At 38.1% G+C, this 14,909-nt stretch overlaps 1 protein-coding gene across 1 annotated transcript in view; it reads right to left on the bottom strand.

Moving 5' to 3' along the window:
• LOC126373558 (mitogen-activated protein kinase kinase kinase 7) overlaps nucleotides 1-14,909 on the bottom strand; it is a 28,890-nt gene that overhangs the window by 13,099 nt on the left and 882 nt on the right. Inside the window, exons 3-7 of the mRNA XM_050019719.1 lie at nucleotides 14,482-14,661; nucleotides 12,623-12,758; nucleotides 10,703-10,803; nucleotides 9,561-10,322; nucleotides 8,145-8,229 (exon numbers count right to left, since the gene is read on the bottom strand). Of these exons, the coding sequence (XP_049875676.1) occupies nucleotides 8,145-8,229; nucleotides 9,561-10,322; nucleotides 10,703-10,803; nucleotides 12,623-12,758; nucleotides 14,482-14,661 (1,264 nt within the window). The remainder of the gene's footprint in view (nucleotides 1-8,144; nucleotides 8,230-9,560; nucleotides 10,323-10,702; nucleotides 10,804-12,622; nucleotides 12,759-14,481; nucleotides 14,662-14,909) is intronic.

Raw genomic sequence — 14,909 nt, 5'->3', positions numbered from 1 at the left:
AACGGCCTCATTGCAAATTAAACGTTTTCCCAAACTATAAAATTTCGGCCGTTTCCTCCCGTTCGAACTCGAAACGTTCCAATATTGACGTCAATAATTTAATAGTCCCATAAACGAAATACTATTCGGAGATGTCAAATCAAATAGCGCTCTACATTCTATCGAGATATATCGATTCAAATAGTAGGTACTTCTGGTCCAATCATTTGATGGTCTAGTCCAAGTCTGCGTACGGTAATTTTCCGCATATCGTCTGTCCCATGTGACAATATGTTTGTCTCGCCGGCGGACGGAAGCGGCGGGTAAACAGAAGACGATCTGTCTAGCCATCTGCGTATCGACGCGACGCACTTTCATCGCGAATGAACTTCGCCATCGCAGACCGAGAAATAATGTACGGAGGCAATGACGTAAGAGACTATGGGCTTTCAGAATTCAAAACAATGAATTAAATTCGTAATCAAAAAGTCACAATCTGGGGTAAACATCAAATAAAATCTCGAATATATCGTGCTGCTTATAATTTAAAAAAGGCACACGTAACTAGACACAAAAAAGTGCAAGCTTTAGCGAAACTCCTAATCAGGATTAAAGATTTGCGTTCAGTCGACGAGGGAAAACGTTAAGCAACGTTAAGACCAGGGCAAAAAATTCTACGATTATAGTAACGATTATTTTGTTGTAACTACCGTACGACACGGCCATTTCATAGTTTGCTTGCACCGTCGACAGCTCCAACAACTTCCTGAATCCAATCGAGAATAAAACAAGGAACTGTTGACTTAAGCTTTCTCAACCCCGTTCTCGATCTAACAATACTTCGTTGCGTTGCGATCGGTCGTTGGACCCGGTTCCTAGAAGGTAAGCGGACACAGTTTAAAATAGTCGTGGCCTCTTCCGAGACGCGTGACTCATAGGGACGGTCCCGCATCTGGCCGACGTAGTGCGGTATACACTCTCGGGATTTATAAATGCATCATCGCTCCCTCCTAATATGGACGTAGGAAGCGATACAAACTAACGTTAACACGTTAGTTCGCAGATGACAGTTCGAGACCACAAACAATCGTGGCTGGAAACTCGGCGCTCTCGTGTGGGTTGTGGAGATCAATGACCAACCTCATCAGCCTTGGTTTCAGGATTACTACTGAGCCGCCTAAGGCCCCTACTACATATTTACTTAAGTAAATAGTAGCCAGGACCGACTGCCTAACGTGCCCTCCAAAGCATGGATCATCTTACTTTAGGACAATCGGATGATCAGCCTGCAGTGTCCTATTGAAACTAGTGATGTTTGTGATATGTCCCTACCGGGATTCTAAACCGGGACCTCCGGATTATGAGCCCAACGCTCAACCACTGACGCCGGGAGCGGTTGAAAACTCAGTTATAAACCTAGATTAGTGCGGTTTATGGACGTTTTGTTTATTTAGGTTTCTGAATAAGAGGAAAGATACATTTTGTACCCAAGAAGGAGGAAAAAAACGCTATTTAATGGGAGTTTTTGAAGGATGTAAAAAATACAGTAAAATGAATTCAGAGAAATTAAAAACAAGAAGGAAATAGGTAGTCCTGATAAAAAAATAAGAGTAAAAGTCAAACCAAACCAGTTCTACACCAGACAAAATGGGGTAGGATAAAAGTGAAGCATTTTCCCTAATACCTTCACAGAACCGGGTATAGCTCATGTCCACATCATCACTCAAGCAAGAATGACACACTATTGAAATAATTCGCAGCGGACTAATAAATCCTTCGTTTCAGCAATAAAATAACGGGAAATAGCCACTGGGACTCATGGACATGTCATATATAAAGTAGAGATTTGTCTGCAATTGTTTGTTTGTATTTTTTGTTTGTAATGTGTATGTTTGCATACCATAATTCCTACTAGAAAAGGAATATCGTCCTTAGAAAACATCTTGCGATTGATTATAATCGTAGGATAAATATAATTAATTTATATGCAATTGTTTATAATAAATCTGTTCATTATGTTACATACTCAATACTTTTTGGTTCTACTGTAAAGATGTCCCGGCTAGGCTCATAATAATAATAATTCAAACTGCGAAAATATATTATTTAAAGTACCTAATATTGCACGTGCGCCCATTGGGTTAGTCATACACAATATTTATTTAATATTTCCAGAGTAACATAAACATTCTAAGCGTGATATAAATCAGTTTAGAAATCAAAGAGTTTCTGGGAACGCCATAGGGTGTTTTATATGAATCATATAATTATTTGTGGAATATAAAACTCTCTCAAATATTTGATTTAGTTTAATTATGTAATGTGTGAAAATAGTTGGCGAAGAGTGCATTACTGTACGACTCAGCCTACCACTTCGGGGATGCAGACGTGAATTTTGTATGAAAGTTCAGAAAATAGTCAGTATGTGAGTCACATCTTCTTATCGTGTGGGGTGTGAGTTGGAATACCAACCCAATCAACCCTGGTGTCAGGGTTATTACTGAGCCGCCAAAGGCCCCTGACATGGTTCATGTAAGGACTACATACTTACATCAGTAAGTAGTAACCGGGACCAACGGCTTAACGTGCCTTTCCGAAGCACAGTCTTACTTTCGGACAATCAGGTGATCAGCCGGTAATGTCCTAACCAAACTAGGGATCACAAAGTGATTTTTGTGATATGTCCCCACCGGGATTCGAAGCCGGTGCCTCCGGATCGTGAGCCCAACGCTCAACCAGTGGACCACGGAGCACCGTATGCCTCACCCGGTGAAGTATCAGCGGCGTTAACAAAAAGAAGAGGTCATAAACAATTCCACCAATTATTATAATAGCCACTGATCACTTTACGATTAGTGTGGTTAGTAGACCTGAGTGCGTATCAATCAGCGCAGTTAATGGCACAGCGGGCGTATAACTCACGTCGTTTACGCATGATGTGCGCGCGCGCACGTCTCCGCCCGCTTGCGGGTATTCATGTCTATGGTCTCCAATTGGTTGTTGCATGATATAGAGAAAGAATTAAAGGTTATAAAATGTAATGGAGTGCAATAACTTCGATATTCGTATAAAATCTTTGTCGATTATAAAAGGTGAGCATGTAGAGTTTATTAAAATAATATAATAATTAATATAAGAGGTAAAACATGACTAAGACAAAACACAATTATGTGTAAAAAACGCACTGCGCAATGCTACTACCCAGTATAATAGGCTACTTGACAACCTAGTCAAATGAGCTTTTTAGGAAACGTCAAAACGAAAGATTTCTTTAGAGTTCGTATGGAAATACTGTCCTGTGACATCATCAATAAAAGCAGTTAGACCAAGGTGATAGATAGGTGGTGAGCCGTAACGCCGTCCATAATGATCGAGGCAAGTGTAATGTGTTAGTGAAAACTGCACTTAATATAAATTAATAACTCATATGGTGCAAGTCCGGTACCGGATTTGAGTTAGCAGTACAATCTAAATATGTGAACACATAGTTCATTTCAATGACATATGTTTAGGTGTACTATTCGTCATGCAAGAAGCAGTTAAGTAGGTGTTTATAATATTTAGAACTCTTTCGCCCACACAGTTGTTGCTACATATGACATAGCATAACGACATGTCATTGTTTTATTCCTATTATTATTATTAAGGATTTAATATCATGTTTTATATCTCCAAATAAAAATGAGACATGTGTCATTACACTTGTAACATATTATATTAATTTTGCCCATGTTTAAGGTAAGTGTTGTGATTGACATCGTCGCTACATACTTTTGTTTCTCGAATCAATAAGACTCTAAACCACCCTGCGCCCGCGGCACGGGTTCCGCGCGGTGCGAATTATATCGCGGGCTTTGACCGTAGCGTAGATAGCATTCGCTGCGTCAAAACAAATGCCGCCTGTTGTGCATTACGATCATCTTCCTATTTTCTGTACTTTGTGTTCTTTGTGCTCAATAAAGTACATTTATTTTATTTAAATACATCGATATAATTTACACCACACGTGACGCCATGCCGCTTGTGCTGGAATATTTTATGACTGCCTATTGTAAGAGTACTTGAGTACCCACTTATAGAATATTATATGTATAGAGTTTACGGAAAATAATATATAAAAAGTCCATGTAACGCGTTCTAATTTTAAAATGCTGTAGCTTGAAGTTCACTATGAGTAAGCGTTGATATTTCACGTTGGTATTCTGCAGCGAATGGCGACGCATCCGCCGGTCCGATATCGGCGGGCATACTACAGCTTTTGAATTTCTTAGTTTTAATACAAGACTAGCTATTGAAGCGTGAAAAGGTAACAGACAGAAAGAGATATATAAAGGGTTACTAACACTGTTATGATATTAGATGCTGTTTTTTGTGGATATTTGTAGACAGAAACACAAATATTATATATTTGCCTGTACGTAAGGTAGTGCTTGAACTGACTATTGCCAATAAGTTATTGCAGCTACTTTTGGTATACTTCGATACAGAGTATTAATGGAGATCAATAAATCGTTATATAACGTCTATCTTTCTCTGTCTTACGTCTAATGATATTGAAGATCGTTAAGATGAACAAGCAGTGATTTATATATTTAATGGACGATTGGCATAATAGGATGAATCGAGTTTGTCAATCGATAAAATACAATTCAATGTTCCTGATGGTCGTACTATTATAGCGCTAATCAACATTGTTAGGTGGAATTAGGAACAATCTATATTTTTGGAAAGACGGGAGGGAAGAGGGGAGGGTGTGTAATAAACTATGCCTACCTACTCGGGGATACCAATGTGATGCTATGTTATGTTCATATTTATTATTTTATTAATTTATATTTGTCCTAATCTACAAATTGACAGTTTCTACACATTTGATTTGTAATTGTAAGTCGCAAGTTGATTTATTTATTTATTGTAAAACTTTAAAATAAAATAATCACAAACAGTGAGAAATAAAACTAAATTCACACCGTGTGATTTAACTAATTAAAAATAAAATCATTAAAAACCTCCTTTTGTGAAGTCGGTTAAATATAGCTGTCAACGCCAGTTACTTTTTGCAATTATGAGTGGATCTCAAGACTTGCGCAATGAAAAGGGAGATAATTTGTCCTGGCAACAGCAGTCCAAGGATTGTTTCATCTGGAGCGCCAGACTGCGCCGTCTGTCGTCGACATGGAACTTGGCAAATTAACGCACGAACTTGCCAAAATAAACACTCAAATTAAGGACCGCAATTTATTTCATATTTTCGTAAATTAGAAAACCTGATATCGTCTGTAGCTTTATAGTAAAAACCAAGCGCCTTATGGAAAAAAAACCACGTAATTTTGTTTTCAACCTTCGATTTCTTTCAATTAATTTCAATCCGAATAAAAATCGGAACCTTGCGGATCCGTGTGATTTGTTAACAAAAATAACTGTTAAGAAAGGGCGTATACATCATTTTCACTTTGAGCCGACTATACCAGGATTCTTGATAATTTTCGACGTGAAATCTTTGTAATGCTTTTTGGGTGATTATTCGGTTCTTTTCGGCGCCAAATTTACCAAGGCTTACACGTGTGGGGGAGTCCTAGTAGGAGTCAAATGGTCGTAAATAAAATTTTATTTATTTTTATTTATTCGTTTATTGTTTTATATTATTTATATAAGCTATCCCTGTTTTTGTTATCAGTACTACTCCTTTGAACATGGGGAATACTTAGCAGTTTTGTAAATTGTAACCAATTATGCCCATTCGTGGTGGGGGCACCCAGGCTACAGCATAAGTAGCCTATGCTTTAATGCGGTGCTGATGTTGATAGTAAGAACTGAAGGTTGTCGTTTGACAATTTGGACTATGTTTATAGCAGTAGAATTAACGGGCGTGACTTTATGTAAGTGTAAATCCCTCGACACTCAAACGTTAAGTTTCGGTCTTTACTATAAATTATCGACGTCGTAATCCTAACATTTCATCACAGTTACGTGGCATTGCACAACAAAAACATTAACATTTATCGCCTAGCATTGCACAATTAGAACAAAAAGCTTTTAGCGTTTAGATGTAGTGAGTGAGTCACCATAGACCAAGCTTAGTATTTACCAACAAAAGGAGCATCACAGATAAACACGACTGACTCACTCTCTGGTATGTCCTGGCTCAGGACCCAGCTATTTTCGCCCTATTACTCATATCACCGCTCACTGCAATCACGCATCTGTTCGAGTCAGTTTTGTTTTGTTTCTCTGTGATATATTGGGGTTTGCATTCTAGGGTTTAAAAATTCATACTCAGACTAACACACTAATATTACAAATGCGATAGTAACTCTTATAAAGCGAAACCTTGAGATAGGGTAATTTTTAGGGGCAAATTTGGGTGCAGTGCGGGGTCTGCACGGCAACCTGGTCCAGTGGTTAAGCGTTGAGCTCACGATCCGGAGGTCCTGGGTTCAAATTCCGATGGGGACATACCGCAAAAAACATTTTGTGATCTCTAGTTTGGTTAGGACATTACAGGCTGATCACCTTATTGTCCGAAAGTAAGATGATCCGTGCTTCGGAAGGCACGTTAAGCCGTTGGTCCTGGTTACTGCTTACTGTAAGTGTAATTTAGTAGCCGTTACATGAGCCATGTCAGGGGCCTTTGGAGGCTCAATAGTAACCTTGACACTAGGGTTGATGGATGAAGAAGAAGACGGCAACCTTACAGCGCGCAACGCAGCAAATGCGTATTATCTACGTGGATCACGTACGGCTATTGGTCGAAGCCGATATAATCCTAACCGCGCGCGGCACGGTTGCCGTGCAGTAAATACTTACAAGATATTACGTTTATTTAAGTACAGATATTGATATTGAGTGAACATTGTGTGTGATAACATTGTATACTGACACGCGAAAAATCATCAAATTGCCATCAATTTGAATGAGTCATGCTAATTGGTTGTTTACTTTCTATTTGATCCTATACCAGTAGCGCACGACTTAGTATAGTGTGTTTTATGTGCTAGTCTTACTTTAAATTTTATGAAAGGTTTTTGACACCAGCGGGTCGTTGGCAATATGAAACGCTTATGTTTCTTTCTATGAAGAGTATATATATACACAATAATTCAACTACTGTGCAATCTTAAGAAAGCTAAGCAATAAAAAGGATTGTTTTTATAGCACTCGCACGTGATTATGGAAACTGTCCTTGTAAGCAATAAAATGTATCGTAATTTTTAGCCACCAACATTGTCTTTGATACGTTTTATCTTCTTAACTTCTACCTTAAGAGAAAAGAACATAAACAGAATTCATATTATGTCCCAACGGGAATCGAATATAGGTGATCAAGGGTTTAGTTAACATGGAGTCTTGATTTTTCGTATTTGTTTTTATTTGTCAATTTAATTCACGTTCTGCCTTTTTGTACAATTATAAATAAAGAAATATATATATATGATAAAAAATATTACGAATGTAAAACACTTTTACTAAAATGGATTCAAGCTCAAACTTATGATGTTATCGAGTCTTTACTGGATCGTATTACATGATTGTTGCAGTATGATTCTCATACACCCACAAACCGCGCCTTATACACCATTCTCATTTAGATACCACACACACACACACACTCTCACACACACACACTCAAACACTCACACACACACGCACTTTACTGTGCAATGCACACGACACCTACTGATTTTTTATTTTTTTATTTATTTATTTACATTTCACGACTTTACAGTGCAGAGGCGCCAATGCGCCGTCAATCAATTGCGCTGATCAATCTCACTCATTAGAATAGTTTTTCGTCTTATCCAATGTTACAATATGTTACCTAGTGTTATACTCGGCACACCCAGTAGTCTATTCCTGTTATGTCCTAGTAATATGTGCTGATCCCAAGATTTATACATCGTAGGGCTGGGTGTGCTGATATATATTCTATCTGCATGCCGTAGTACTTGTCTTTTTTAAACCTACCACACTGCTTTATTTACATACAATTTATTTGTAATAATGGAAGAGTGGGGCCTCCAAACACAGGCTATGTCGCTTAAATGGAGACCCCAATCCACCAGTAGTTAAGGCTTTATTGTAAAAGAAAATAAACATTTTTCATTTTCATTTCATTTCATTGTCGTTATTTCTGCAGAAGCACAAACAAAACATGCGGCACTCACCGTGCGTGAAGTACTTGTCGAAGCCCGCCATATTCTTCACGTCCACATAGTCGTCAAACGACACGTCACGGAGCTCCCACGCGTTCTGGAATACCAATAATAATATTACTAATATTACTGCATGTACAAATGTGTATTCAAATCTGAGAAACGGAACGTAAAGATATATTCGTTGATAGATATACGTACTCTCGGCTTTTCCGCGAAGTGCCGAAATAGAATAAGCATTCTTTGTTCTCTTTGTTGGAACTGTGCAAAACGGATACTTGTCATGAAAAAGATCGAAACACTTCTTTCGAGTTTTAATTAAATTTTGAATTACGAATTAAAAGTCTTGCAATATTCCCTGTAAGATGACATTTATTTTTATTCCTATTACTTGCGAGGTGTTTCGATTAATTTAATGAGAGAAATGTTCATGCATTTTTTTATGATCATTTACATATTTCATTATTATAGTTTACCCTTAGACATCATTTACTCTTTACTAAAGCTGGACAAATGGAGTGTTTAGGGCAATACCCAGATAAAAAGAGGTATTATACTGCTACTGTCAACTTACTTTCCAAAACATTATTACATACATACATAATCTCACGTCTATTTTCTACCAGGGTAAGCAGAGACTATGGAATTCCATTTGCTTCGATCTTGAGACACTTCTCTTGCTTCCTCCACATTCATCAATCGTTTCATACACGCACGCCAGTTCAGAGTAGGTCATACTAAACCCTTTCTAAGGACATCTCCAATTTGGTCTTCATCACCAGCCCAGTAACGTCCCCACTGTTGGGGCGCGGGCCTTCCCTATGGATGGATAGGGAGATCGGGCCTTAAACCACTACGCTGGCCCAGTGCAGATTGGTGGTTATTAACGACTGCTAATGCAGCCGGGACCAACGGCTTAACGTGCCTTCCGAAGCACGGAGCAATTTTTTGTGGTCACCCATCCTATGACCGGCCTTTGCGAAAGTTGCTTAACTTCAACAATCGCAGACCGAGCGCGTTTTACCGCTGCGCCACCGAGCTCCTCCTTTCTACTACCTACTATTTACTACCTGCAATTTGGTCTATATACGTCCTTCTAGGTCTTCCTCTGCCAGCCCATCACTATATCATTTTTAGTTTTAGAGGAACTAAAATGTTCTAAAACTAAAAATGATATAATAATGATAGGAACCCATTAATGGTTTCAGTGTCGCAATGTACAATCAATATGTAATTGTATTATTTGGAATGAATAACAGAAAGGTCACGACTATATTTCCAATTAGTAATCACAAGTACAGCCATTGTATGATGCATTAAGTACTCGAGCTTTGTTAGACCACTATGATTGTTGGTGAGCCGTATCGCCGTCTGTAATAGGCGATACCCAACTGTGTTAATAAATACAATAAATAAACAAGAACTTACGGGATCGACTTCAATCTGTAAAGGCATATATCTGGGATCGACGGGCAGGCGTGGCAGCGCGTTCCCGTTGTATTCCTTCAAGGGCGTCATGGGACTGTTTCCACTCAGCCTGCTGTCACAGTAGTTCTGATTGTAGTCCTCCTTCCTCACTGAGTTAGGGCTGCTGAGGACCGAGGGGCTCCGGGCGGGGGAGAACTTGTCGTTGTAGTAGGGGTCGAGGTCGGCGTGGCGCGGGTTGATGTTGCCGATGTTGTAGTTGACGATGGGGGACAGGCGGCGCGGGGAGGAGGCTTCGCTGAACACTACGGGGCTGCGCGGCGGCCGCAGCGAGTCCAGCGAGGCGGCGTCCGCGGGCGAGCCCGGCGCGTGCTGCAGCGTTATGGTGGCTTCGGGCCGCTTGAACTGCTGCGGGATGCGCACGGGCCCTATCCTGTTGTGGACGTCCGGCTCGTCGCGCGGCAACGCCGCCGTCTTCGGCTGCGCCTCCGCCGCCATTAGAGTTTGCAGTTTACTGACTTGTGTCTCAACAAAGCTGCGCGGACGCGGCTGTTGCAGGTGTAAATGGTCTCTCTGCGTAGGCTCGGACACCGTCTCGTCGTACAGTCGCTCCGGAGGGTCGGTGTCTAGGCTCTCGTGCGTGTCGAGCGTCATGTAATCGTCGTCGAGACACTCGCTGTAGTCGTCCTCTTCGCAGTCGTTGTAGTCGATCGGAGTGTCCGCTCCCGGGAAGTACTCGCACAGCGCCGACATTATTTCTACTACCTGCAATGTGGGTAAATGGTATTGTATTAATATTTGCATGTTTGTGTAATTTTACATCATCAGGTTTAATTATAACTACCATATTTAATCGGATTATTTCCATAGATAATTGGGTGGTACGTACAGAGTTTAAAATGACTAGAATATCATTAAGTGACGAAAAGTTAAAATACGGTTGAATTGAAAATAATACTTCCAGAATGCTAACAAATAAATAATTAAGTAGGAGTCAATTACTATGTAAAAGTATGCACCATACGGGGGTATGATGCTTTTCTGTTTAATTGAGTAGAGGTTGTACCCAGCATTGACATACATTATGGGCTATTTATGTATTGTATTACATTGCCACAAGATTAAAATAAGACATTGTAACTTACCTTGGCCATACTAGGTCGCTCTGCAGGCACTTTGTGCCAACATTGTGTCATCAACTGCTCTATAGGCTCTGGACATCCCTCTATTAGGTTCGGCCTTTGTCCTGTAATGTCAAAATTATCATGTAAGTCATATACAGCGATATATGAAATTATATGTATATAAATCATAGACCTCGAATAACAAACAGGCAACCAATCTCTGTAAAAAAATGTCCGCGGCGTATTTCGTCACAAGCGATAGCGTATAACGACACTGTACAATCGATATTGCACTTTATTTGAAATCGGTTCAGCCGCTTTTTTAGAAAAAAACTCTTTAGTTACTTGTCAACGGCTTAATTTTCAATAACATAACAGAACACAGGAATCATAAATCTAATAACAATGTAATAAAACAAGAAATGAGGGTAAAAAAAAATAATGGTACTTTCCACAACTTTCCAATATTGAGATGACAAATACAAAATAGAATAAGTACACACATGATTTCAAACAAGACAATGAATCAATTTAAACAGTGCTGTAAGTTTTATAGAGCTTATCTGAGTCATCTAGGGCGTGATGATGTCAACCATACTCTTATGACAAGATTATTAAATAAATCATGCCATTAGTGCCCATAATAGAAACCTTGGTAACACTTGCGTACCTATTGTTGGTTTACTGTGAAGTTAATATATTTGTGTATTTCCCAGTAATATGAAAAAGTAATTTATAGTGTTAAATGTTTATAGAACCTTTTGCATGCGTTATAATAGAGGCATTGAGGCAACGGCCTCCGTGGTCCAGTGGTTGAGTGTTGTGCTCACGATCCGGAGGTCCCGGGTTCGAATCCCGATGGGGATAAATCACAAAAATCACTTTGTGATCCCTAGTTTGGTTAGGACATTACAGGCTGATCACCTGATTGTCCAAAAAGTAAAAAGATCCGTGCTTCGGAAGGCACGTTAAGCCGTTGGTCCCGGTTATTACTTACTGATGTAAGTACGTAGTCGTTACATGAGTCAAGTCAGGGGCCTATGGCAGCTCAGTAATAACCCTGACACCAGGGTTGATGGGGTTGGTAATTCACGTCACAATCCACACGATAGAAGAAGAGGCATTGTAGTTGATTATCGTATATGACTTGTAGTTAATTCTTTGCCTGTGTATGCGAATAGGGTGGGTGACTGGGTCAAAGATAAATTATAAAATGCTAAATAGAAGGTAGATTACAAATCTACCTCATATTTCGTTTTGACATATTTTCAATTGGGTTGTGTACTAGGTTCAAAAAAAAAATGAAATTCTGATTACTAAATAAAGACAGATCTAAAACTAACGAAAAACCTTCAAGAATTTAAATCAAGACAAACATAATAAGTCCTACGATTTATCACGTTCTCTATGACGTCACAGTGTGCTTTTTCATACAAATTCCATAGTAATTCCGTGTTTTGACGTTTAGTAAAAAGTAACTGAATTGACTATTTTTATATGAATAGGCTATTTGACAGCTTAGTCAAATGAGATACTTTTTACAAAACCTTGTTACGAATATTTTCTATGGAATTTGTAGGGAAATACTGGACTGTGGCGTCATCAGTAAGAACAGTCAATTCATAATAAAAATTCGAAAGTAAATCAAAAAGAAAAATTAAACTGATTTGATCATATTAGACTGGCTTTTATTTCTAGATTTTCAATTTAAAAATTATCTTTATGTTTGTGTTTTTATGTTTGTATTTGTGACGTATTGTTATTTTTCAAGAATTAATAAATTTCGCGCGTGGATTGCGGTTTATCTGTTCTAAATTTGATATTAATTCAGTTTGACTAAATATAAGGTTTATTAAACTATTTATCTTTGACCCAGTCAAATACCCTATTATGTAACAATGAGGCGGGCCGCAATATAAACAATTAAAGTTGTTAAGTCACCTGTATGCACAGCCCACATGATCCTAAATGCCGAGCCGCCTTCCTCGAAGGGCTTCCTCCTTGACAGCACCTCCCACAGAATGATGCCCCATGAAAATACATCACACTTCTCTGTGTAAGATGAACCCTCAAATACCTGAAACATTACAATATAAGCAATATTTATTAAATAATATAATAATAATATAAGCCTTTATTACTGACTTTTTTTGCATAACAACTATAGTTTCCTTAAAGTATCATAGTAGTTTATTTTCTATATTCTTATGTGCCAGTTTGCCCTTTAGCAAAGGCCCCCCCAAGAGTGCACCACAATTCCCGATCCAATGCCATTTTTCACCACATTGCTCAAGCCACCTTTTTTTTTAATTTCATCTTCCCATCTTTTCCTTTACAATATTTATTACGGTATTCTTATTTAAGGAGTATGATTTGTGAAATATCACTCTACATGGTGTGTTACATAAGCATTTTTAAAATAAATGTTCATATTGTAATAAATGTTGTATTTGAATGCAAATTGTGAGAAAAAGTAACTACAGCCATTTTAATGTAATGTTTCCAACTTTCTTTTGTGTTACTTTTCGGGTTAAAGTATGTTTAGTAGTGAAGGAAACCATAGTGAAGAATCATAAAAATTACTACTTAAAATCAGTCATCCTACTTTGTCCAACCATCTTCTCAGTTTGGTTGGAATTGGGTCTCCCTATATGCACGCGCCAGAGATCTCTATTGCGTCTTGAAATGAAAAAAGTATTTCCATTTGGATCTCGCGCCTATTGAACCACCACATAGCAGGAGGTGGACTCCATCCACAAAGTTGATCAGGGATATTTAAAGCCCTTTTGACCGAGTGGCCACTGCAACCAACTTGCCTACACCTTTTCTATAATTGGTGCAACCTTGAACGAACCTCTGACATATTCAGTTAGTACTATTTAAATAATATTGGTGTATCAACAGAAATATCCAAGTTGTGACATAATAATACCCTTCTACTGAATATATAAACAGTACTCATCAGTAGACACTAGACAATCCATTTTAAAAGGACAAAAAAAATATAGGTTCTCTAGCAGAGTAAATAACAATCTAAAGAAGAGAATTTTATGTTCATTTACAGGCCACACAGCAGTTAAGTATTAAAATTATACTGATTCTTTAGGGAATTTGTATGATATATCCAGCTACTTACCATGCTGCTCAATATGGTATAGTTTATATACAAAAAAACAATTTGTCCTGCTAAGGTTGGTCATCTACTGTACATCCACTCTATCTAATACTGTATAGGTCACATTAACTGTGAATGGATTGAGAGTACTGGTTTTTATAAATATACATAATTATCAATTATGATAATCTATCCATGCATGGAGTAAAAACTGGCATAGATAGTGTCCTTTCTACATGGTGGGCCTTTAAATTATTAATATATAATAATATAATTTCTTTATTGTGGCATAAAACACCCATACAATTACAACTAATATGTCAATAGAAAATACATGTAAAATTAACTATATATGTATAGAAGTATTAATATTGTTAATACTGTCTTATTTGCGATATGCTTCTGTTGTACAGAGAGCCAATATTTAAAAATCGGACTTCTTACATCCTTACTTTACATCTTACATTATAGTCATTATATCTATCAGGACTGTATCAAAAGGGGCTACAAGTTGTCTTTTGATTCCTTGTAGCTCTGCCCATCCAATATGGATTACAAGCATGTGGTTATGTATGTAAAAACATGAATGAGCTGAATATTAACACACCATCAGGTTATGGTCTATGTAAATCTCACCTTAGACAGGACAAAGATTTTCTTTAACAAATACATCATATGCCCTTACCTCAGGTGCCATCCACGCTGCACTGCCTTTATTGTTAGTCATGTACGTAGCCTTATCAGCTGCAGTTCCAAAATCACATATCTTTAGCCTCTGCCCGAAGCCCACTAGTAATAAGTTTGGCGGCTTCAAGTCACGGTGTATTAGGGGTTTTGGTTTCATTGAATGCAGGTATGCCACTCCCTGGAAATGTTTGTTATTGAATATCAATAAATTGCAGATAATTGAGCTATCATAAATCTTGAAAAATAACAGCATTATTTGTTGGGAATTAATCAAATCATTTTTGCTGAAATGGTGATAATACTGTATTGTATTTTCCTTTAGTATGTAATGTTTTAGAAATATCAGGTAATTTTTTTGGATATCGATCACACAGAACTTTAATGATTCGTCACCACCATTTCTTGAAGAATATATTTTTTATGGAA

This window comes from Pectinophora gossypiella, chromosome 16 (genome assembly GCF_024362695.1).
Source record: "Pectinophora gossypiella chromosome 16, ilPecGoss1.1, whole genome shotgun sequence".
In the NCBI taxonomy this organism is placed as follows: domain Eukaryota; kingdom Metazoa; phylum Arthropoda; class Insecta; order Lepidoptera; family Gelechiidae; genus Pectinophora; species Pectinophora gossypiella.
The sequence above is the reverse complement of the archived record's forward strand: the minus strand, read 5'-3'. Positions and strand labels throughout refer to the sequence as shown.